Source organism: Zeugodacus cucurbitae, chromosome 4 (assembly GCF_028554725.1).
Source record: "Zeugodacus cucurbitae isolate PBARC_wt_2022May chromosome 4, idZeuCucr1.2, whole genome shotgun sequence".
NCBI classification, from domain to species: Eukaryota; Metazoa; Arthropoda; class Insecta; order Diptera; family Tephritidae; genus Zeugodacus; species Zeugodacus cucurbitae.
The window spans coordinates 9,413,064-9,439,999 of NC_071669.1; the positions used below are offsets into that span (position 1 = coordinate 9,413,064).

General features: G+C 33.0%; 2 protein-coding genes across 18 annotated transcripts in view; both read right to left on the reverse strand.

Annotated features, from left to right (window-relative positions):
* The window catches only part of LOC105209051 (uncharacterized), a 153,218-nt gene extending 150,756 nt beyond the window's left edge, over positions 1 to 2,462 (reverse strand). For 4 of the 17 annotated variants that reach the window (XM_054228841.1, XM_054228849.1, XM_054228844.1 and 1 more), the window contains exon 1: positions 2,048 to 2,462. The gene's annotated coding sequence lies outside the window, so the exon portion shown is untranslated. The remainder of the gene's footprint in view (positions 1 to 2,047) is intronic. The other 13 variants (XM_054228855.1, XM_054228846.1, XM_054228847.1 and 10 more) reach the window with 5 other exon arrangements.
* An 11,470-nt stretch (positions 2,463 to 13,932) lies between these two features.
* The window catches only part of LOC105209093 (serine/threonine-protein kinase BRSK2), a 63,075-nt gene continuing 50,071 nt past the window's right edge, over positions 13,933 to 26,936 (reverse strand). Inside the window, exons 6-16 of the mRNA XM_029038448.2 lie at positions 20,931 to 21,146; positions 20,085 to 20,284; positions 18,391 to 18,615; positions 17,518 to 18,056; positions 17,183 to 17,341; positions 16,957 to 17,123; positions 16,776 to 16,880; positions 16,640 to 16,715; positions 16,062 to 16,231; positions 15,862 to 15,998; positions 13,933 to 15,708 (exon numbers count right to left, since the gene is read on the reverse strand). Coding sequence (XP_028894281.2) covers positions 15,624 to 15,708; positions 15,862 to 15,998; positions 16,062 to 16,231; positions 16,640 to 16,715; positions 16,776 to 16,880; positions 16,957 to 17,123; positions 17,183 to 17,341; positions 17,518 to 18,056; positions 18,391 to 18,615; positions 20,085 to 20,284; positions 20,931 to 21,146 — 2,079 coding nt within the window. The 3' untranslated portion in view covers positions 13,933 to 15,623. The remainder of the gene's footprint in view (positions 15,709 to 15,861; positions 15,999 to 16,061; positions 16,232 to 16,639; positions 16,716 to 16,775; positions 16,881 to 16,956; positions 17,124 to 17,182; positions 17,342 to 17,517; positions 18,057 to 18,390; positions 18,616 to 20,084; positions 20,285 to 20,930; positions 21,147 to 26,936) is intronic.

Here is a 26,936-nt window from a genome sequence, read left to right on the forward strand (position 1 = left end):
GCAGTGGTCCGATTTTGCTTATTTTCGAAAGCAACCTTCCTATGGTGCCAAGAAATAAGTGTGCCAAGTTTCATCAAGATATCTTAATTTTTACTCAAGTTACAGCTTGCACAGACGGACGGACGGACGGACAGACAGACATTCGGATTTGAACTCCACTCTTCACCCAGCAGTAGTACAACTCTAAAAAGTCTTCATAAGAGAGGTTTAAAGTTTTCAATTGTCTCTTATTTAGAAAATATAGAAAAATGCCACAAGTGTATTGAATAAAATGCTGAGCATAAATGGACCAAATAGAGGATACTAATGCTTTTTCTTGGGCATAAATGTGACCCACTTTGAATTAAGTCGTTATTTGTGAAAAATATAGATCGATTTCGCAGTCATAAGTTAAATGTGTCGTTATTGCTGAAAAAAGCAACATGAAACATTTAATTCCCTTTTCAAAAATGTCGTTCTTTCTGAAAATAAAACGAAATTCACCCTATGACAATATGTGTTGTAACAAAAAATATGTCTTTCTTTCTGAAAAAAAGCCATGCCCAATTCTGGCACAACTGAACTGAGTCGTTGTTGTGGTTAAAAAGTAATGTAACATAACAAGTTGAGTAACGGCACATTCTTATTTCACGGTTTACGCATCGGAATGAAATTTTTTTACAATATGGACGGGGAAATTGCGCACATTTCTGCATACTCAACTCAAAAATCGTGTTTTTTGAGTTATGCCATTATTCATGTAAATGAGCGATATAGTGAACAAAACTTAGGTTTTTCTCTGATAAAACTTTCACTTATACAAATAGTTCTTGATAGAAATCGACAGAAGGTGAGCACTTTCTGCACTATCACAATGAACTTATATTCATAACTACATAATATTGTTAAAAAATTTGAGGAATTTACAAAATTAATTTTTTTTATTATTAACTGTTATTATTTTTTGGATTTTTGATTTTTTAACATTAATATCATTATATTTTTATTATTTATATAAATTTTTTTTATATAATTAATATTTTAATAATATTATATATTTTTATGTTTGTTTTAATATTATAATTGTAAACTTTGTTTAATATTTGCTTTAATTTATTTTTTGAGCATTTATCATATTATGTGCCGTGAAGAATATATTTAAATGTATCACAATACTTTTAATTGCAGTATTATTTCAATAATACCACATATAACCTGTATTTTTTCATATCCACGGATAGCCATTTTGTCTTCATTTTCATTTTCTGGTTGTACACTTTTACATTAAATATTTATTTTTGTTATTGTTATTGTTGCTGTTTTTGTTATTGTTTTCCTTGCCTTCGAAGTCAGTTGTGTCAGCCTTGTGCCTGGCTATACTTGCTTGCTTGCTTAGTAATCAACTTCGATTTTCGCATTTTACATAACCAGCCAGCGCCTGCATATCACTCCAACGGTACAAATACAAGCCAATAAAAGTAGCTCATACCAAAACAGTTTTTTGTTGGCACACTACGGCTGGCATTTTGGCGAGCTGACTCAATTCCAATGAATTGACATTGCTAAGACGCGTGACGGCGGAAGGAGGAGAGTTGGTTGTACATTTTTCAAATTTTACTTTATGAGAAAAAGCAGTTATTTGTTGAATTTTGAGATTTTTTTAAGAAAAATTCTGCAACAGACACTGGTTTTTGAGAAAATATTTCTTTTCTGATTGAGAGCACTATTTTTTACATAAATTTACGAATATTCAAAATTTTTAAAATTAAAAAAAATTATTTTCAAAACCTTTTTCACTTCACATTTCTTCAAAATTTATTTGCTTTTATTTTCTCACTTCTTGATTACAAATTTTCTCACTGCAACAGCCTTGTTGTGGTTCCACAGTTATTACAAAATCACAAATCCCAATGCTTCTGCATTTTCATATACTATATAGTATTCAAAATAATTATATGTTACAGCAACAACTTCCAACCAACTTCACTTCAACACCATAACTATATATACACTTCATTGACAACGTTGAAAGAATTTTCATAAAAAAAAAGAAAAATTGGAAATTCACCTATTTTTTAATATATTTATTTTTAATATAAATATTTTCAGCTCTCGAGGCGTATCTAGTATAGGCGCCTGCTTTCTGCTTGTCTGCCTCAGAGCTATTCGTATATTTCACTTTGCTGCTGCTGCCTTGGCCGCAGTCACAAAAAAATTTTTTCACACACGCACACACAGACAAACCACGATTTTTTTCAAATATAATATATATTTTATTTATTATTCAAATATAATATTTTAACTAACTATTTAGAGAATTTGTTATATTTTTTGTGACACGCGCTATTCACTGTGTACCGTTACAGTCAGTGCTGTTAAATTGCAAACCCGTCTCGAACTGAACACTCAAATGACAGAATATTCTTTTTCATGCACTCACAACACCGCCACCGCCGTCGTCGTAGTCGTCGTCGTCGTCGCAGCCAAAACGAAGATGACGACAATTTTGTCGATGACAGCCAGCGACGAGGCGCGACGATTCACCAACAAACAACATAAGTTGGCAAATTCTGATTTCGTTGTTCGTACCTACACTGCTCGGAAGCTTTTTCGGAGTCCGAAAATTTGAAAATTTCAACCGTTAACACGTTACGGGGTGGCGAAAAGCTGCTGTGAAAAGTATGCGTCATCCATGTAGTTGCTCGTGGTAGTCTCTGTGTGTGTGTGTGTGTGTGCGGTTGTCGGACGTGTGGTATGTGGAACTTTTAATGCAACAAATGCGAGCGGCTGTCAGGAGCGTGTGAAAGCTGTGTGAAGGAATGAGCGTAAATGAAGAGAGAGAGTGAGTGGAATTTTTATTATGAGTACGCTTTCGGCACATCCGCATGGCAAGCATGTTGCGTGAGCACAACAAACGGCCGATAAAATGTGGCACAGCGCGAATGCGAAAATAGAAATGTCAACAAATCGCTTTATTTTGGTTTTATTTGTTAGTATGAGCGAATGTCGTGGTTAATGGTAATGGTGAAGAACGGCGGTGGAAGTATGTACAGAGCGGCGGCGCCTTTCAAATTTGATGTGTCAAGTTTCTGATTGGAAAATAAGGAAATATAAAATATTTAAAATTTTAGAAACCAATATTTAATCAATTACTATAGTCATGAATATTTTTTTAAGTAATAATAACTAAACAAAAATATTTGAAATAAAAATTAAAAAATTATAAAAAAAAATAAAATTCAGTAAAGTAAACTCAGGCCGATGAAATCAAATGAAATGAAAATCAGTTGTTTTTTTTTACCTTTTGAAACATGTTGGCAAACTCTAATCTCTACAATAAAGTTAAATTCTTGGCCATAACATTAAATTATATACGTTTTATTTCTTCTTGAAATCCACATGTCTAACAAATAGCCTTTACTGGAAAAAAATACAAAAAACACATAATTTTACTATCAATGATGCTCTTAATTTAGCCCACACCACAGATATATGCTTCTTTCTTTTTTAAATTTTTATTTCGCTGTAAATTCTTCTTTATTTTTGGTTTTAACACACTGCACTCAGCAACTGTCAAAAATATGTCAGAAAGTGTAATTGTGAGCATATTCACTGTGCGCTACTTTTGCCGATCAGCTGTCAATCACCGACAAAACAGCTGTTTGTCTGGAACACCACATTCATTTATTTCTTGTACCATTCACATCGGGCGTATCAAGCACTATTATTAGGTCATCATTAAACACTTTTCCACATACTCTGGAAGCAAGATTTTTTGGAGTATTTAAAGGGGTTATACCAATGTGATATTTTTAAAATATATATTTATTTTTTGCATATTCAATAGTTTATACTTTCAAAAATATCCTGTGCAAGCGGTAAGGTCGTATCTTGAATAGTTTTTCAATGACAACGTTCCCAGGCATAAGCCGCTATTGTCGAAACTTTAAACGAGTTTTTCTCGAAACGACATTTCTCAAAATTGCTGACATCATAACTCAACGAGAAATTGACCGATCGACTTCAAAATGAGCATTCTTGAATTCAAAAAGATTATTAAAGTTGAAGGTATTTCCTATACAATGACCTACTTTGTTGAAAATTGTCAATTTTACATTTAAAGAGCGACAAATTTTTACCTAAAAACGAATTTTTTTTCAGAACTACGCCATTTTGTTAATTTTTGTTATTTTTCATAAATTGTGAGTCATTGTATAGGAAATATCTTCAACTTTAATAATCTTTTTGAATATTTTTGTTTCAGCAAATCATTCGGCCGGAATCATGTCAACAGTTGGGGAACATTTTTTTGCACCTCCAAACACCGCATATAACTCCGTTATTCTTTAATATTTTTATAAAAAAAAATTTTGAAATGTAGCTGAAAATATATATATATTATGTACAAAAAACTTCGATACATTACTTCGATCGATTACTTTCTTTTGAAACAATTTACGGTATAGCCTCTTAACACTTTATAATTTTTATTTATTTCTGAAAAAATATAAACGTTTTAAAAAGCTTAAGGAAAATGTTTGAATTGTTAATTTAAATATTAGCAGTAATATTTCCCAAAATTTTTTTAAAATTTCATAGAAATCCATCGAGGGGTTCTCGAGTTACCATAGTCAAGTAATTTGAAAAATGTTCGGAAGTTAGTTGTATTTTAAGAAGAAAAATTTATTGTCCGAAAGAAAAAATGTTTAATTATATAATTATAAATATCTTTAAAAGCTTTCAAGGAAGTGTCAAGAATAACGTTTTAGGCAATCGATAGTTTGGAATTTTGAAGAGTTATTACTCATATACTCTACTATAAATTACTTTTATGTGTATATGATTTTAGAGATTTTTGTTTGATTTTTTGTTAAAATAAATACATTTCTACAATACATTTCATAGAACAAGTAAACAACTATTTACTGTCCTTGGATTCTATTGTACAAATTTCAAAACAGTACTGAATACAGAAAATTGTTCCCAACATCCGCATTCCGCATAATCTATACTACTATTATAAAGAGGAACGATTAGTATGTATGTTTGTATTGAATAAACTCGAAAACTACTGTGCCGATTTCAAAAATTATTTCACCGTTGGAAAGCTACATTCTACACCCCGCGTAACATAGGCTATATTTATTGCTAGAATTTCAACTTTCTGGAAATAGTTTCCAGGTGTGGGTATCAAAAAGACTCCGTGATGGAGAATCTTAATCTGAAACTGAAAATCGTCTTGCAAATCATTCTCTTCGCATCGCAATCGCGTGCAAGAGGGTCGAGTAAAGAGCCAACAGCTGCGAGGGCTGAACAAAAGTTCAAAACCTGCCAAATACGTGCTTGGAATTCGAGTACGCGGCGTGTACAGCGGATTCAAGAACAAAATATTAGAAATATATAAGCTCGCACTTGGTCGTCGGACACTGAGCTTTAAAAATTAGTGAGAAAGACAACGGACACCAAAGACTAGAGGTCGTAATCAAGTTTTAGCTCATTGTAAATAAAATATAATTTCATGTTCGAATTTTCCTCATTTTACTTTTTTAGAATGAACCCACGCAAGAAACTGGAAAGTACATACAGGTGTATGGGATAGTTTGTATAATTGTGTAAAAACTTATAAATTTTGAACACTGGCTTTTGAAATGTTTGTGCGAAGCCGGAGTGGTCTGCTAGTAAGCAATAAAATGGTTAAAGTCTTTCAAGAATATTAACATCTTAACAAAGATACTTGATAAAATTACAATGGAAAATTATGCTCATTACATACTTTTCTGTTGGCAACTAGTTGCAAGTACTCCAGTATTTAATAGGCGCCGAATAGAAACGAAATTAGTTTATGTAACTCCCAAGCACGGACAGATTGTTCGCTTCACATTCCCACGACATCAAAATTAACGAACCGGAACTGACTCAGATTTTTATCCTGCGAAGGTTCCTCAAAATTTTTGAAAATAATCCATCGATGTTCTTATGTACTTACTTTTCTAGAGATCAGCTTAAAAACAATTTTAGAAAACCAGAGAATTGTTAAATATCTGGTCTATTCACATAACCTCATAATGTGTTCGGATCGAGAAACATTCCAGCATTTGATTCTCCAAAAATCTTTTTCATTTCAAAAATACACTGTACGATTCAACACCACTTACGATTGACCGGCATACCAAAACGAACAGCCTTTAAAAAGTAAATTAATTAAAAACACTTTCTTTTAATATTTGTAATTATTTTTATTTATAATTAGACTTCACTTATCCACCTCAATTAATCATTACTCAATATCATTTAATATGTATCAATATTAGTATTATTATTGTTAATATTATTATTTGTGTCACATTTCGCAAACAATATGAATATTTTTTTGTAATTTCTTTAACCTAATAACAAATATGCCTTACGAAATATAATAGTATATGTACTTACATACATACAAAATATCATTGGTATTGTTGTAAGTAAAACGAAATTAAATTACAAAATATAATTCAATCAAATATTCAATAATTAGAAACCGGAGTGAGCTTAGAAAATACGCAAAATCAACATTAATTACACAGCACAATGCTATTATTATTACAAATCTTTCACCACACAATGAAATTTCGGGGTAATAATTGTAGAATTGTAATCATTACTATATGTAATCATTACCATTATCATAATTACAGTATTTCTTTTGTATTCATTTCATAATAAAGCCATTAAATAATTTCTATTTGCTTTTTACAGTCTACATTTCTTGCTTCAATCATCTGCGTTGCTTGTATTGTAATTAATTAATACTTTGTATGATACGTCATTACATCGTTCTACTATAATAAATAATACATTACTTGTTTAGCACCGAAGTAATGTGTCTATATACTACTTTCACTGGGGTTACTATATGCTGTTGTTAGGGCGCAGTTGTCGTTCAACTGCTTTCAATAAAGATACTACATAATTTATAGTTATTTTTTCAAGGGCAGGAACAGCATTGAAGGGTGCATTAGTATATAAAGAGATATTTTTTTTTTTTTTTTGTTTTTGAGATAACTACATAGTAAAATTAAAGTGGAAAATATTAAGAATGCAACAGAAATTATTTTTTAGTGGGTGTGTCTCGGAGAAGTGTAGCTTAAAGCAGCTGAAAAAGTTGAGCTGAAAAAGTTGTTGTGCGTGGCTCAAATAGTCCGCTAATTTAGTCAATCAGTGAGCTGTCTAATTGACTGAATTTGTTATCTGAAACACTTGTTTAGAAGAACCATTTTGAGTTGATTTGATAGGTTGAAAGAACTTCCGAAGAAAGCTTTATTCATTTGTTAATATCATAATACAATTCTCAGATAGTATTTTGTTTCACGATCGTCCTCGATCTGACAACTACATCGGTAAAGAGTTTTGATTACGTTAGTCTCAGTTGATTTCTTTATGTTCTCTCGTTAGATCACTTTAGATCTACAAAGAAAGGTAATCTTTAGAACATTTTTTACGATTTCAAAGCTCGATATCAAAGAAGAGAAGAATCTAATATAATTCCCAAATAGTAGTTTGGTCCACGATCGTCCCGGATCTGGCCCGTACTTCGGTTAAGAGCTTTGATTATCTCAGACTCGGCCAAATTCTTTACGTTTTTTCGTCAGATCACTTTAGATCTATGAAGAAATGTAATCTTTCGAACATTGTTTACGATTTCAAAGCTCGGTAACAAAGAAGAGAAGAATCTAATTTAATTCCCAAATAGTAGTTTGGCCCACGATCGTCCCAGATCTGGCCCGTGCTTCGGTTAAGACCTTTGATTATCTTAGGCTCGGCCAAATTCTTTACGTTCTGTTGTCAGATCACTTTAGATCTACGAAGAAAGGTAAACTTTCGAACATTTTTTACGATTTCAAAGCTCGATAACAAAGAGGAGTAGATAGATACTATCTTGAAATTTGTTATATAAGCGTTAAGAATTTTTTGATTTTTTAGACTTTATCCCTACTGTTTCAGCACACATTCAAACCGAATCACAACCCACCAAAGCAAAGCGTTTCAATTATTTTTGTAAATTTCTTTGTATGTAGACTAGCAAGCGATAACAATTAGTACAATTTGAATTTATAAATATATATATTTATAGATGTGTTTGTATATATATAATAATAATTATATGCATGAGACTAGACTAGAGGTTTCGGTTAAGCTATAACAATGCAATGCTTGATTATGCTGACAATAATGATTGTGTATAATGATTGACAATGACAATGACATTAGCGTAGATGATAATGATGATGATGATAATGAATAAATGGCAATGCTGTTAGTTCATTATTGACTTTAATTCGCTTTCTTGTATATATGTATTGTATGAATGCATATATGTATGTATGTATGTATATAGTTATGCTTGTATTCGTGTATAATTAAATATATATATTATTCATTTATGTATTACAAATTTGTATTAGTTGTACGATTGGTTTGCTATAATTTATGTATATTTTTCATATATTATATACTTGTATATATAATAATTTAGCTGACTTTATTTAATGTTTAATTTTTGGTATAAAGCATAAGTTATGTGTTTGTTGGGGAGCGTTTAGAATGCGGTGAGAGAGAGAGAGTTAGTAGTGGAAATTTGTAGCTTTAATACAAGCGTTTGGTGGCAATTTTCGCATTAACCAAATATTAGTAGAGGCATTTTAGTTTGAATTTTATATAATACATTTAAATTTACTTTGTTTGTATGCAAATATGTGGTTATGTATATATAGGTTGTGGGTTACTTGGCTTCGTTTACAAAATTACACGTATACCAAAATAAAGTGCCAAATTTGTTGATTTACCAAATTTTGCAATTTTTTTATAATAATTAATAATTCTAATAATAATCTGTATGTTATGTTATGTTATTTTATGTTACGTTATGTTATGTTATGTCACGTTATGTTATGTTAAATGAATTAAACTATGCTTAAGCGTTAATACTGTACAATTTAACTGTCTTTTTCACATTTTTTTTCAATATTTTACACTAAAAAACCTGCGCTACGAACTCTGCACTTTCATATACAATATATATTGACTCCATGGCCTTTATGCTATTGCCGTAAATACTTAATGGACAAATATTTATTTGTATGCTTTCATATGTGTTCTCGTTTGTGTATATGAGTAAGTCTACGACATGAGAACACAATGGATCTTGTATATTTGTATTCGTAAATAAATAATTTATACAATGTGTGCTTGCTTTCATTCATAACTGTATTGTTGTATGTATAGGTGAATATATGTATTTGCCTTTCTAGGTATGTATATGAACACTGAATGCATATATGTATGAGTATGTATGCTTTGTTAAATGCAATTTAAACATTTGCACATTTGAATGCAGCGTTATTTGATGTGAGAAAACATATGAGCTTTTCTTTATGATTCTTTGCATGAATTGCTTATTTGTAATGTTCTATATTTCGGTGAGTTTAATGTTATTGCACTTTTAGCTTATTAAGGCGAACAAAGAAATATGCAAAAAAAATATATTTTAGTAAGAATATAAATTAAAAATGCTTATTTTGTAAATAAATTGATTTCTAAAGGTTCTTAAAAGGATTCATTCAAAAATATTTATTCTCAAAAATTTCAAACTTCTTGCAAAAGCTATAAACATTCGTGGTATTGTTAGCAATAAAACAGTTAGAAATTTCTTAAAATTTCTTACAATTCCATGGAGGGGTTCTCGAGTTAACTTGGTCAAATTATTTTCAAAAATTTTAAACTTCTTGCAAAATCTTTAAACATTCGCTGAATTAATAACAATAAAACTGTTAATAATTTTATAAAATTTCTTACAAATCCATAGAGGGGTTCTCGAGTTAAGATAGTCACTTTTTTTGAAAAATTCTAAACTTACTGCAAAATCTATAATCTTTCGTTGAATTATTGGCATTGAAACCGTTAATAATATTTCCTAAAGTTTCTTACAAATCCATCACGGGATTCTCGAGTTAACATAGTCAAATTGTTTTGAAAAATTTTAAACTTCTTGCAAAAACTTTAATTATTCGCTGAATTAATAACAATAAAACCGGTAATAATATACTAAAATTTCTTACAAATCCATCGAGGGGTTCTCGAGTTAACATAGTCACATTTTTTTCAAAAATTCTAAACTTCTTGCAAAATCTTTAATCATTCGCTGAATTAATAACAATAAAACTGTTAATAATTTCCTAAAGTTTCTTACAAATCCATCGAGGGGTTCTCGAGTTACCATAGTCAACTCTTCCGAAGCAAAATTTAAAAATTAATAATTTATGAAAATTTTAATGCTTAATGAAAATTACCAACATTTCTTATGCTATAAGAAATATCAAAATATCCTAAAGAAAAATATAAATGCCTTTAAACACTTTAAAAATTCAGTGAAGTGTCAAAAATAACGTTATAAGTGACCATTTGTTTAGAGCTTTAACAAGTAAAAATATCTAAATGTTAATTGTATATGATATCCAAATTAATTGTAGAATATTAATTTGTCAGTATATTAAAATAAACAATAGATAATCCTGGGATTCTATTGGACAACTTGTTTGCAACACAGTACTAAATACAAAAAATTTTTCCAAACTGCTACGCATATTTAGCAATAAAATGGCTAAAGTGTTACATGAAAATATTATTCATAAAATTCTTCACAAAACTGTTCTTAACCCTTAAATGCATGAGTTCAGCCCCAAAATAGAGACTTGCGACCACTTCGTTGGGTCACTGTCAACTGATTATAATTTTCGGTAAGCATTTAAGACGCTTGCTATGCGTAAACCTCACTGCGATACACATTAATTTGATCGAATGCATTTAAGAGTTAATCCCAGTGTTCCAAACTTTGAATATAGCTTTTGAAATTGGAAAGGATTCTTTGTTTTACAATGCATTGTTTTAAATTACAAAATTGTAACAAACAAATTTTTATTTGAACTTTTCTTCTAACAATTCGCCATTTATTACTCTGCAATTATTTAAAAATAATTACAATACCTTTGTGGACACTGTTCAACTTTTGCTGCATTATTTATTATCATTTGCTTGTATTATTTGACATGTTTTGCAATAATCGCTCACACAAAAGTATTTACATAATATTTTTTTTATTATTATTTATAAGATAGCCCTGTTATGCAATGTTTTCATTTACGTATTGGCAATTTATCTTAATTTCACATATTTGCAATTGAAATCTTTTATTTATAATTATTACTTATGATTGTTTATTTTAAGTTTCATATTTTTCACAAGCATATTTCACTCGGCCTCAAAGAATTTCGCTTGCTCTTTATATTTCTGCATTGCATTTTTACTATTTAATGGCGTGTTTTCTAATGTATTAACTATTTTTTTTTTTTATTCTTTTGTGGTATTTCTAGGCGTTCACTATGTGGTCTGCTTATAAGATTTCACATTCGCTTTGCTTACATTTCCAATATTTATATTTCATTTTGTTCTCTGTTTATTCCATTCCTAATTGCAAGCGGAAATTCGTAAGTATTGCAGTGTAAAAAAATATTCATACCTTCTCGGCAACTCAAATGCTTTATTGCAATAGATAATTCTGATAATCAATTATTGTTTTATTCTTACGCATTTGGACGGTTCTTTTTTTGTGTTTTTTTTTTTTGATAATTGGGGGGGTTTCATTTTAGCGGCGCTGAACTTTTTTTGAACATTTTAAGAATTTGAAATTTATGAATAGAAATTATATATAATTGTATAAACGATTGTAAATTTAAAAATTATATTTTTATAAAGTAAATAGAAGCCCCAACCTATTTTATGCTCTGTATATTTGATTTCTTTAAAGCCGACCAGACTGACTGTTTTTTTCTTTTCTTTAAATCTAAGACAGATATTCTTATAAAAAAAGTCTGTTAAACACTCCCTATAAAGGTTTTTGAATAACTCTCAGCGACCTCACAGTCCACTTAAAAACACTTGATTTCCTTTGTGAACTTATCTGCTATAGTTTCATTACACATCGTATATAAAGTCAACATGTTTTCAAACTTTTAGCCCATTTCGTTTATTTGATAACAAATTCGATAATTTGAGAGAATAAGCGGGGGACTTAAGGGGTTATATACAGTTAGACGGCCGAAAAAAAGTGAATTTTCCAGAATTTTTTCTGAGAAAACTTTTTAACTTATTGATCCAAAAATTTATACACATATGTACTATGGTATCTTTTAACTGTATTTTAGGACTTAGTTTTAGTAAAAATATTTATTTGAAAAAGAGCTACAGCTGATCTCCAGGAGCTCCTCTCAAAAAAGACGTTTTGCGGTGACCACTATATCTCGGAACTGGATCATCCGAAATTAAAAAACCAAAAAGATTTCGTTAAAATAATGTTAAATCTAGTAATTAATCGAAGGAATAAGCAAAATAAAATTTTTTGACAAAATGGCGGTTTCTCAAAAAAAAAATCGATTTTTCACCGAAATTTCGGCCTTAAATTGTTTATAAAAAAAAAAAAAATTTATCGGAGAGAAAAAATCGACGATTAATTACTAAAAAATATATTTAAGAAGGTCGTGTTAAAATTTGAGACTAATCGGTCTAGCCGTTTTCGAGTAATGTTTTTCACCGACTTTGAAAACACCATTTTGAGAAAAACGCGTTTAAAGTTTGGACCTTGTACTTAAAAGCACTCTGAAATGCCTTTTCAAATTTTTCATTTGCTTGTAACTTTGAAAATATTCACCGGAACGATATGAAATTTTCTGTGTGTATTCTTAAATATATGTACATTAAGAAAATGAAATAAAAAAAAAATCGATTTTTTGAAAATTCTAACTGTATATAACCCCTTAAATCAGAGAAAATATGTAATTCTCGCGGATTTCCATAAACTAGTTAAAGGTCATGATGAGAATATAATCTAGAGATTGGTTTTAGTTTAGTTTTAGGAATGAAGACGAAAATACGAAGAGATAACCGAACCATTGTATGGTGTTAAACCCATATCTTCTCAGACTAAAACATTTTACAACTTTGAATGCCGTAACCTTATTTTTGTATCGGCAACTATTTCGGGTAGAGAAGGAGAAAAATATCTATCATCTATTTAAAATAGGTTTTTGAAATTGTTTGTCCAATCTTCTTTTTCTATATGAATGGTACACCATAGACCGGAGTCTGATATTGGAAAATGTTTAATCTTTAGTTACAAATCGTTTGTTTGTTTTAAGTAAGGATGGATTTGACATCACACTATGTCCGCTTATGGTCAAGGGTAGTCTAAGTATTGCTTACAATTCACTCTCGGGCATAACATTGTGATGAATGGCTTCTCTCAGTGGATTTTTCAAAGCAAGTTGTAGTCATTTTTAAAAAAATTTTAAGAAATGAAAATGAATGCTTCTGGAGAGCCATAAAAAAATCGGAAATATTTTTTTTTTTTTTAATTGAATAAAAAAAAAATAAAACTATTTTTTAATTTATCATACCAATTTATTATTTTTTGAATACTCAGCTCGGATATGCGCTCTTTAATTTGACAATCTACATTATGTACGAAACGCGAGAGAGTTTTTACTTAAACAAATAAAATCAAATAATAACAAACTCCATACGCATTGATATTGCTAACAGTTGCCATACAATTCAGTTTTGGTTTATTTTGGTATTATTTATAGTACAATTTACAAATACATATATGCTTAGGCGGTCATTAAGTTTATTTTGTAAAAAGCTAAACATTTTACATACAACAGTTGGTCGTAAAAGTATACATACAATACAAATTTTTGATAGCATAAGTACATACTGAATTTTGAAATGAAATTGTTTAAATTTTCGAAATTTATTTTCGCAATAAAGCGCTGAAGAGCTTTTGCTATATTTTTTATGGCATGTAAAAGCTTTTTAAAAAATGTGAACGTTACAAAATTCGTATTTAATAAAAATTATCACAATGACGCAAATTAAAAATTAACTGTTAGTATGCAAGTGCTTATTTCCAAAGAAATACAAGAACTTCTGTGCTTTTCTGTCTAAAAAAGCTACACATTCGCACATATGCTTTCATCAAAAATATTTCATTTTTCATTTACTTGCCTTCGTTTGTTTTCAATAACTATGCATTTTTGTTTCTTTTGTTGTTTTTACTTATTTTATTTTCATCTCAATCGATTTTTATTTTAATACTATGTGTTGCTGTATATAAGTACATACTTTCGTTTGTGAGTGTAACTACTTTGAAGTGTTCTTGCTTTAACTATTTCTAATGCTTTTCAACTAACTTCTACAAAATATCAATTTATCTTTTCTATGCTTTTAACTTTTTGCAATTCTTTCTTAGATTCTTAGATTCTCTTTTTCATCTTATTGCATATTAAGCTACAAATTTTACAACAGTTAATGATTTTCTTACGCAATTTCGCTTTGAGTTCTTTTCAAAAATGGTATAGCGAAAATTTTCGGCTCGGCGGCAACAATGTTTGTTTGCATTACGTTCAGTACAGCAGTAACGAAAATGGTAAATAAAATAATAAAAAGTATTTTGTTCTAAAAAAGCTTTGAAAAGCTTGAAAGGTGAAGAAGCTTTTGGTTACAATTAGTAGTAGCTTTTGGTGTAAGTACTTAAGACTTTTGAAATTTTAAATTATTTTCGTTCAATACCAAGTAAAGTTGCAAAAAGCTGTGTATGTGCTTTCAGTGAAAGCTTTTACTGAATCTCTTAAAAATCTTTACTCAAAATTCGCTTGTACATTACCTAAAACATTTTAGAAAACTACATATTTAAATTAAAGTTTTTTTATTCGAAAGCTTTTAATAGTACATAAAGCCTTTGAAAATTTAATAAATCCTTTTGAAATACACACAAATAAAAGCTTAAAATTTTTTAAGTATGCACACATATAATAATGAATTGTTCTAAAAAGCTATGAAAAGTTTGTAAGGTGGAGAAGCTTTTGGTTACAATTAGTAGTAGCTTTTGGTGTAAGTACTTAAGACTTTTGAAATTTTAAATTATTTTCGTTCAATACCAAGTAAAGTTCCAAAAAGCTGTGTATGTGCTTTCAGTGAAAGCTTTTACTGAATCACTTAAAAAACTTTATTCAAAATTCCTAAAACAATGTACGATTTAGAAAACTACAAAAAAATATTTAAATGAAAGCTTTTTTATTCGAAAGCTTTTTGTAGTACTTAAAGCTTTTGAAATTTTTTATAACTTAACATAACAAATCGTTATAAAACACATACAAATGAAAGCTCAAAATTGTGTAAGTATGCAAATATATTATATAATAATAATGAAAGCTCCGAAAGCTTTAAAGCACATAATAACTCAGTAGTTATTGGTTTACAAGCAACATAATTTCATTACAAGCACTATTTTCCATTACAACATAAATGTAATTGATACTTAGCAAATCTTAGTAGTTCTTACATAATTCTTTAATCTTATTTATTGTTTACTAAATTGTTTAATTTGCTATATGTTACTATTGTTAAGTATAACTCGTAATTGTAAGACTGTAGTTCGATATATTTTTTGTGTATTTTCTTCTCTCTTGTTTTTGCATTTTTTTTTGTTTGTTCTTAGTTTTGGAAAAAAATTACTTTTATATAAAAATGTAACTAAATCAGAGAAATAATTCTCATGCTATTGCACTCCCTGACATTGTTGTCGCCTGACGATCACTCTGCAATTCACGATTGCGTTCGTGCTGCTCGGTTTCGGAACTGTGATGAGAGTAGAAAATAGGTATTTACAAATCAAAATACATCAATTGATTGTTTAGGAGAGAAAAAGAGAGCGCAAATACAACTATGTACATATTAGTCTCTCTTTCACGCCATACTTTCTCTCTTCTAATGTAAATTCCTTTTTCTTACTTTGAGCGCACTGCTATTGGACTAGCGGGCACAATATCCGCCGGCGGTGCATTATTATTATTTGTTGTCGATGCACGACGGCCATTGCCCGATTTGAAAACAAATATTGAATCATTCTCAATTTCATTCTCAATCTGCTGCAGAAATAAATTGAAATTTACTTAGTACAAATATTTGTATTCAATTCCATTGTAACTTACTTGACGTTTATAGGACAAACGTTCGCTTGAGACCGAACCACATGACGAACTCTCCGAAACGGCTTGCGTAACGGTAGCCACTGTGGGTGGACTGCTCGGTCCGGGGAAACGTTTTGAGCACACTTGTGATTGTATATGCTCACAGATGCGACGGAAACGACGTATGTTGCCTGGAATGGAACGAAAATTTTTAGTTAATACTACAATCAAGCGTTGTCTTCAAGCTCTGGACATAAAATAAACAGTCTTCAACAAATTTTTGCACAACTGAGAAAAGCCTGAAGGCTAAATGTAAAAGCTTTGAGGTTTGCTTCCTTAAAAAAGCAATATACAATTTTAAATTGTACTGATGGGACCTTGGGACTCATTTTCGGAGTTCCGCAGTCTGAAGTTTGGGTCTATAAGAGATCTTCAAAGGATTTGATCTTCAGAAAATACATTTTAGGGTTTCCATTAAAGCTTTAATACAAACAAACTTGTATTTTTAGTGTTAGCAAAGTTCGAGGTCAAAGGTCACTTTGTAAAGTTTGAGTAAACCAAGTAAACTTACTTTGAACTCCTTCAAAAATGTAACTTACCTGATAACAAAGTGAATGTCAGTGCAAACAGCATATCCGATATATCTCCTTGTTTACAAATTGCGCTTATATCCACCTGAAAAAGAAAAGCTTGTTCAATCGAGGCATTCAAAACAATATAGACCGACTAATTTACCTGAAACTTGACATGTCGCTGAAACATGACCGGTCCATTGCCATTACGTTTATATTCTACACGGAAGGATGTGGGTGAGACGACACTATGCGAAAGCTCTGCCATCTGCAAGTGAAGAAAATACGTTAAAATAAATCACCAAACTTGAAAGCTTTCCCTAGCAATCTGAAATAGTACCCACCGACAAAAAAGCATGTATCAGATGTGCCTTCACAGTCGCTATGGGCTTGCCTTTTACCAAAATCGTAAAAGTTTCGTCCTTCTCTGTGGTGATTAGATTGCCAAACCATGAACGTTTTGTCAACTCGGGCGATGATTCGGGTGTCAAATGCACCTCGTCCGCGGAAACTGTTAGTAGAGATGATGAATATTTATAATTATATCTTGAGTGCAGCTCTTTAACTTACCTTGTAGCTTTCTTCGATGAAAGCGTGGACTACCCAGAAAACTATTTTTAATATTTGTAAGACGCGTCTTCCACAGCTGACCACCGGGCGCATTGCATGGTGAACCAGGCATTACTGGTGAGCTGTTGTTCATTAGTGGCGATGTTGTAGGATTCATAACTGTAAGACAAGACTCCTTATTAGCAAACCCGATTACTAAAAAATTATATTTGGAGGACCCCGTGTCCGGTTATAGTACTAAATATGATACATAAAAATTCATATTCGGTTGAGATCCCTACCAAAAACTATCCGCCTACACATTTCACACTCTAGTATATGTACTTATTACTCACCACTATTCGCTTCCGGATCGTGGAACATGCTAATCGCTATAGTCGGTCCCGAATTGGCACGATGATGCACAGTTGAGCCGCTACCGCTACTGCTGCCGCCACCAGGACTACCGGGCACACCACCACAGCTCACCTGCAGCGCTGACTGGCGTTCACTGCGTGAGTCTCGACGTTCGCGGGCCTCACGTGCTTCACGCACAGCAACAATATCGCTGCCGCTGCCACCACCACTGCCACCACCGATAATACCCTCCACGCCGCTTTGCGAAGAGTGTGAGGGTGTACGACTTACAGACGGATGATGTTGTGACGAACCGGAACGCTCGCGGCATTCACTCGAATAGGTTGAGTGTCGGGACGAATGTCCGGCGGATGGGGCCGCTGGCGAGGATGGACGTGAAATGGCATTCACTTGTTGTTGCGCCGAATTAATGGGCGAATTGCAGCGTGTGGGACTGTGATATGACGAGGAACGCACCGAGGAAACCGAAGTGGGCGAGCGACGCTGGTGATTACGCGAACTGCTGTAGGACCGGAAGCTGTGGTTGATTCGATACGATTTGGAATTTTTGTAACGAATGAAAGCGCAAGCAATGGTTTGAAATGGATTTTGTAGAATGAAATGCGACGCAGCGCGTTTGTACGTGGCAGTTTTTTTTGTTTTTTTGTTGGTGTATTTGTGTGTGCGTAGTTAAGCAACGGCAACATGCAAGAAATATATGAATAAGATGACGTAAATTTGACGTTTAGTAAATGCTTTCAGTTAATGGAAGTAATAAAAGCGAAATCGGCTGAGCTTGTCTCGCATGTTTTTTTGTGTCAGCTGTTTATAAGCATGTAGCTCTGCAGCAACGCACTATAGTATTTACTTACTTGAAAGCTTGCCGTCTAGGCGTTAGTGGTGAACCTTCCGATATCTGTCCATAGCTGGGCGAATTCGTACCATTTATACGACAAGTATCGAGTCGTTTTCTGGGCGGATCCACTGCATCTAATTCACTACGTGATTTTTGAGCGATTTCATCATCATCCTCCAAGGCAGGACGCCTTCGTTTGCGATCCAAAAGTAGAAAATATATAACCTTCTCTGTGTTGTGACTGAAAAGAGAAATAGTCGAAAGGTTGAACAAATCGTGGGGTTACAAAAATGTTCTTGATAAAGCAATAATTATTAGAGCCAAACTAAATAATATTTAGGATGAAATAAGCACTTTAAGAATAAGGTAGATACGCTTCTGTAAGTGACTCTTAAATCAAATGAGGTCTATGTCATTTTCTACAAGCCGACTTTAAATATTTTGTAAGATCTGCAATGAGATGGAGCTTCCGATATCTTACTGACGATTTAAGATCCCGAACTGAACGCCTAATTTCAGAAGAACAACAACAATACAGTGGAGGTTTCAGGGGATTAGAGTCACAATTCACACTCTGTTCGTTTCCAATCACAGTCCATGTAGCTAGATTTCTTCCAATGGCTGGTATTTGTATGGTACTTACTAAAAATATTTAGTACTTCCTCCAAAGATATGGTCGGTTGCAATGGATCCCAAAGAGTTCGGTTTCAAACTGGGATGCAGCGGGTAGCGAGTAAAATCTAACGGTTATTCCTATCAACTGGATTTATATCTTTCCTTTTCATATTACTTGAGTTCAATTTGATTCTTTGCCTAGTTACATTTTTGTTTACCCTCTCGGGCTCAAACTGTGTTCGACTAGATTTTTCAACATGGATAGTCACCATACTCATAGTCACCATGTCATCAGGTTTCCCGTTGACGAATCTAAACTTATTTAGATTCAGATCTAGATTTCTGAGCTGGGGAATACAGAGTAAATTCGATGTCAAAAGGTCAGTCGACATCTCAACATCATTATACATCCATCTATCGACCGAGAGGAGATTCAAAAGAGCGGACTCTGAAGATGGTCGGTATGTTGTCAGATGGGCGCGTTATAAGTTCGCTTCGATTCTCGGAAGAGAATAAGACCTCCTCCAGGGACATTATTGCCTCTGCTGAATATATAAAGATTATGATGTGGAAGTCGTAATTGAATTGCACAAAAACTAATGAACAAAAGGGCAGAAGTAAGCTAGTAGTGAAATTTTGCGTGATACGAAATTTAGAATCACAATTCCACAATTTGCTAAAACCTTCAGCAAACAGCGTGAGTGAATCTTGAAACTTATGTCTTGCACCTATCTGCTTACATGGTATTCCGAGTTAAGATACTTGGCTAATGAAATAAGAACAAGAGAGTAGGAAAAATAATACAAAATATGATTACGAAAGAAAATATCATATTTAACAATCAGAGCTTCCACCCACCAATTTATGGGGGACATTGTAATTATATTTAATTAATGTGCTTGTCTCTTATGTATTAGCGCGAACAGGCATTCAGCCTTTATACTCGTATGCCCCTATAAACACAACATGGTGCCATAATAAACCTAGCCGTCTACAACAAGCACCGTTAATCACTGCTTACGACGACGTCCAAGAGCGAAGTGTTGTAACAAGCACATATTCACATAACCTCCAACAAACGAATGGAGTACTTACTTCGAACTCAATAGCTCTTGTATGAGTTTATCCTTTTCCTTGAAGCAACCCAGCGAGCAAATCGCATTTAAAACATCCGGATCCACTGCTGAGGCGGACGGTATGACATGCGTTTGCACCACCTCCATCATCGGCAGTTCCAATTCCAGTTCACCTTTACCGCCAGCCGTGACCCATGGATGGCGATTGATTTCGGACAACTGTGGGAGAGAGAGAAAGAGTGAAAGTTAGAGGGGGAGTTAAAGCAGTAGAGTGCTACTTGAAATTCGAATCGAATTCGCATTAGAGAAGTGTGATTTATATTTTTTTTCTTCATCGTGTAGTATGAAAGTAGGGAGGAGAGAATGCTGAAAGAGTGATTTAGGCATGTAAATGCAAATAACTGTAAATCAAATGCACGAACTGTTTGACAAACGAGCGCGCTTGGGAATTGACTGGTGACACAGGCAAACAAAATTTGCCACATCTTCGGGTGGGTATGCAAATTTGCTCCATACATAGCATATATGTACATGGCAATCGGACGTGAAATTGTCAGCGCAGCCAGTCAAGAACAACAACAATTACAACAAACACACACATATGTGCATATAAATGACACATGACACATGAATCTGTCTGTAATGCAATCAGTGCTGCTGCCGTCAACAATTGTCGCTTTTATGACTGACTGCCTGCCAATTCATTGTTTGTTGTTATTGCGATGGCTTGGTTGCGGGGGTGTAACGGAATGATGTGTCAACCACCCTTGGTCGTACGCATACACTTTATACGCCGTTAGACGCATATGTTTCTACATATGTATGCATGTAAGTGTGTATGTGTGTGTTTGTGTTGATGACTCACCGTCAGTCGTCGATCCGGATTCACCTCAATCATGCCGCGCAATAAACTTTGACAATCGGGCGGCACAAAGTGCGGTATGTGAAACACGCCGCGCTTCACTTTCTCCAACAGCTGGCGTAGGTTGTCGTCATCGAAGGGCAATGCGCCCACCAATAGCGCATACAGTATAACGCCACAGGACCAAACATCCGCACGACGTCCATCGTATTTTTCACCCTACAAAAGAAGAGTAAATCGTAATGCAATAAAAACTGTTTCAGCAGCAGTGTAATGAAAAGAAAATAAAGCGTTAGAGGATTTGTTTGGAAACTCATCACTATTATAATATATTTTTCTGTCATTGCTGACTGGTAATATGTTGCAGAAGAAAGGAAATATATATGGGAGTATATTGGAGTGAGTATTAGGGCAGATCGTTTCTACGTTTTGTTTATGATGAAGTCCATCTCAGTTCTCTAGTCTTTTCCAATGGCATATAGTGAACACTTCAAGTATTAGAGAGATCAAAATTGATCGAGCAGAATCGATAAAGCTTCGAGAAAGTTGACTCAAAGATTCTTGAGAAGCCTTGTCTAACTGCAGAGCACTGTCCCAGAAGTTTTAATTTTCGAAAATCCTGGAGAACTAACCAACCAACGACTAAAAACGATAGAAAAGTTGACTGAGCTTTCGAATCCTCTAGCAAAAGAACCTATAATTTTTCCTTAATTTAATGATTAAACTGGTATTCAATACGAAATCTCTAACTACTTGTAATTTCGACTTCGAAACATAATTTTTGAGAAATTACTTTAGTCTAATGGCCATAGACAGGTTTTTCTGTTTCCAGAACCCACATAAATTAGAGATATTCGAATATTTTAAAAATAAAAAAAAATATTTTTTAATATTATCCAAATTTCGAAATTAAAAAATTTTCGGAAGTTCAAATGTTGCGTATTTTTTATTATTTATTACTATTAGTATTATTAGTATTTTGCAAAAACTTTTCCGAAACATATTATGTAAATTTCTAACTTCGAAAATTTTCGAACATTCAAAAATTTCATGAATTTACTTTAGATGTTACGTTACAAATGGAGCTCCATGTTTGAAAGTTGCAAATCTTCTACATTAGAATTTTTTTTTCCAAACTAAAACCAACCCACATTAATGCTGGGCACTGCACTGGGATAGCTAAACACTCCATAGTTTATAAAATTTAAAGTCGCAAAAGGGAAAGCGAAATACGTCGTGATTTACTAGCCCTTAGGAATTGGAAATAAAGTATAAAAGAGCTTGAAACCCATACGAAACTTTGGAAAGAATGTACTTCTTCCACCAAACCGGATCATTCCAATAATGGATACTTAAATCCGTTTCTACCCGGAATCATAAATAAACTCCAACATATATAAGTCTTTTAGATAAAAACCCCAAAATCTGAGCCAGAAAACTTGTGTAATTGACGGAACATAATTTTTGAAAAAATTTTGACTTCGAAACACAATACTTATTAGTCTATTTAAGTCTTAATATGGTCATAAACAGCTTTTCCTATTCCCAGAAAACGCACAAATTACAGGTTTTCGAATATGTGTTTAAAAAAATATTATTTCGAAAAAATATTATCCAAATTTCGAAGTTCGAAAATTTTCGAACATTCAAAAATTTCTTCGTTTTACTCTAAAAGTTATAATTCAAACGCAGTTCTATGATTCTAAAATGAAAATCTATTATATATTATTTTTTTTTAAACGAAACTGTATTTTCCAAACTGAAACCGACCCACACTAATGCTACGCACGGCATAGTTGAACTTTCTACTATTTCAATTTCGCATTGAACAATAAAATACTACGCTTTGCTAAAGATTATTGTGTATTGAAATGGAATTTAGTAAAGTTTATTTTGCTGCGATGTTTACAAAACGGAAATGCACAAATAATTTCACTATTCTAACTTCATTCCAAGCTGACGTCAGCTATGGGCGACCTTTTGGAGCTAAAGTAAATAGTGAGTTTATAATGGAGTAAAGGGGGTCAAAATACATACTACATACTCGTACATTCATATGTTCATAAGTATTTATGTGGCATCTTTTAGTAGGAGGAGGTTTCTTTAATGAAGATGCTTCCGCTTCCCATACTCAGTTTCAGTTTCCGCCAAGCAGATGGGGGTTGTTAGAGCATCGCGAATAAATATAACAGCGCATAAATATATTTATGTGTGTAGTCTGGGGGAGACAATTTTGGGGTGAAGTTCACAACTTCATTTGCTTGCTTTTGTACTCGCAAATTTGGTTAGCTTTAAAATACTTGACAATAAATCCTACAAGTTGTTAAAAGCTTAATGGTCTGAGGAATGTCAGACAACCCTCACTGCATGCGTGACTCATATTTCAAAGCGCATAAAATAAACACAGTTATATGGGGTCACATTAACATTGACACTAATTGTTTGCTCTACGATGGCAGGAACGACCAAATGTGATGCGCGAAAGTGAAAATTTTTTCTACGAATATTAGATCAAGCGTCAGTCGTTGCCAAAAGATAGCTACTATAAAATAATGGCTTGAATTCACCACTTTATTTAGTTTGGTATGTTTGAGCTTTTGTAGTGTCATGCAGTAATTTATAGTCTCTAATCTATTATTTATTATGACAGTGTTTGGTAGCAAATAAATTATGTGAAAATAGTTTTATAATTGAATTATAGCGGAAGGGTTGGTAACATGCCGCATATTTCTCAAGAGTGAAAGTCGTTATTTGTCTAGTCAAAATATATATATAAGATTATGTGTATATAAATACTCAAAAGAGTTGTGGATTTCCTAAATACAGTAGTTTTCGAACTAAATTGTAAGATTCTATATTCGAAAGAACATTCTTTGACATTTATTTTTAAGCCGCCAAGTCTCACATATTTCAACCATTGAGTCCGATTTTCGAGCATTTCGACTGGTAACTGGCGAATGACACGCGCATAGACTTTGGAAAAGCCGCTGAGCTATCCTTAAGCGCACCAACAGGATACTTTAAAGTAAACATATACGTAGACAGTCAGGCGGCAATCAAGGCAATATCCTCCTTCAGCTTATCGGCCAAAAGTGTCTTGAGTGGTAGGACAGCAGTGGATGATGTCGCCAGAAATAGGAGACTTCAATTCCACTGGGTGCCAGGCCACAAGGGCATAGAAGGTAACGAGATAGTGGACGAGATTGCCAAACGAGGCGTAAAACTGTCATCCGAAAATACGATGAACGTAGATAGACCTATACACTGTCTATATGATGATCTAGACAGAAACTTGGTAAAAAAGTTCAAAACGCGCTGGAAGAATATACCGCACCAGAGAAACACTGGAGCACCTCTTCTGTGAATGTTCTGTATTATGAAGACAACGGGTTCAGCACTTGGGGGCAACACATTACGTTAAGCTGCAAGAGATTTCGTTGGTGAAGCCACAAAGCCTTTTGAAATTCGCAACAAGCGTCCTAAAAGATGATTACTCCTCATTAACTAAGTGACGGCATTCCATCTGGTATCATAAAGGACCAAAACTGGTCGATGTGTGGCGTTTTAGCCTACCGGCTAACGGTGCCATGTGTGGAAGTTGCTGAAACCAAGTGTAGCCGAGAACACGAGCTTCAAATCCAAGAATCAAATAGTCGGCTATATTGGGGCGATAACGGTCGCCCTTGACGGTTACGTTCTCACCGGCATCATTGTTGATGATGTTTTTTTCTGTATGAAATGGCAGCTCTTGAATCTCTTCAGATTGCTCTTCGTCCCAAATTAGTCAATTTTTCTGGTTTATATACCTATTGAGCCAGAAATAGGTCTCATCGTTGAACAAAATTTGGCTCTAAAACGTCGGTTCTTCTTGGAACTTTTCAAGAGATCGAAGTGATGTGGTTTGGAAAGTTGAGCGACTTCAGTTTTTGCACAAGCTTTCAATTTAAGACCTCGACGTAGAATGAGCCAAGTCGTTCCATAAAAAAGACCGAGTTGTTGCGAACGACGTCGAATCGACTGTCCACACGGTCTTCGTAGACACTCTCAGTTACAGCTACTATATTTTCTTCACTGCGTGCGACAGGGTCTATTCGGAATCAGAATTCGTTGTTGTATTTTTGAAAAACTGTTTCCGTTTTCCAAATTAATTGATTATAAATTGGCATGTTCGACATTTATTCTTAGCCTTTAGTGCAACTATAAAGCCTATAGAAGCACAATATTATCATCTTAATATAATAAACCATAACTGTTAGTTGTCTAGAGAAGAATATTTTAGTTCAATTAACGTTTAAACCCCTAACGTTTCCATTCTCCAACAAAACAGATCATTATAGTACAATAATAATTCCAATAACGTTTAAAAAGGTTATCTTTGCGACCTTGTACTAAATCTAGTAACATTATATGCTTGTATACTCAACCAAAATCATATCCCAAAAATACTTTATGCACAAAGTTGATATTAATGTCACATAAATTCCAGTTATCCTTTTATACTCTTCTGCAACTCAGCAATTTCATCAATTTCGATGTCAATATACCCATTCGAAATGCCATAAATGTCTTTCAAATATTTTTAACTGATAAAATTGTTTGTCCTTTATGCCAATTTCCATGCTAAAAACTAATTTTACAATATTGCCTTGACATTACACATACGCACACACACGCATGTCTTCAGTGAAGGAAAAAGGTTCCCTTGTCTTCTTCCATACGCGCGTTTGGAGAATATTTTCTCAATTTCAATGCAAAAAAAAAATCAACGCATTGTCCTTCAGCATGCTTCAAATGTCCTTGAATATATATAATAATAATATATAACGGCAAAGAGCAGCGTATCCCTACTACAACAAAAACAATGTTCGACAGCAATAATGCTTACGGCTATGTTAGTTTTAAATTTTTATTGCGTACCAAAATGCAAAATGGAGGAGAAAAGTTTTTTTTTTGGGATCTGATTCTTTTCAATTGTTTGCGCAGACGGTGGTGGACATTTTTTAGGTGAAGATGTTTTTTAATTATAAAATACTAATGTTAGGTACTATTAGATGGTAAAAATTGATCCTCCGTGACGCAGTTTACAATAGGAAAGTTATAGATCTGTCAAAAAACTCGTAAAATTTGATCCAAATCCGCATGGATCGGCAAGAAGCCTTGATCTCTACACAAATCTTTTAAGATGATTACTTTTAATTTAAGGTAGTTTACCTGGATGATTAAAAGTCTAAGAATTCAAATATTTCAAACTTATGCTTGGAAAAGTTGGACAGTCTTGACGATATTTCGACTGTTCTACCTTGTCTTCTTTTAAACAACTTCGACGATCACCAATATTAATTTTGGTGGTCTAGGTTTTTGGAAAGTCGAGATAAGATATGGTTCTAAACATCAGAGAATTAGAAACAGATGAAGAACTATACTTTATAGTTATTAGGGGTGCTGGTATTAGAGGACCAGACCATTGATTAATACTTTTCTGTCTCATTTCTGAAATTTAAACGAGAGTTTTCTGCCTGGATAGAGAAGTTTTCGGAGATTATAGATCTCTGACAATATTATTATCATCATTAATCTCTGAGGCTATACCTTCTTTGACGAAAAATATCTCAATCATATGATTTGGTTGCTTTAAAACAGACTCTGAGACTTATATAGCTCTTCACCGAACCGAACATTTTAAGAAAACTGCGTTTGATCACAGATCCGTTAAAGAACATGTGATGTATTCATGACAATGCAATATATCTATTTACTAAAACTTGACACATAGGCTTAACCGCAGCGCTTTCAAAAAGAATTCATATCACTTAACCCAAATCTAGTATTTCAAGCCATATTTCAATATAGCATTTCATATAGTATATCTAATATTGTACTTTAATAAGCACACAAGTGTTTTCCCTTGCCGGCTTTTGGAGCATTGTTTAGACATTTGTATTAGAATTTCTCCAGATAGCAATATATTCTCGTATGCCAAAAATGCTTTTGATGTACATTGCTCTACAA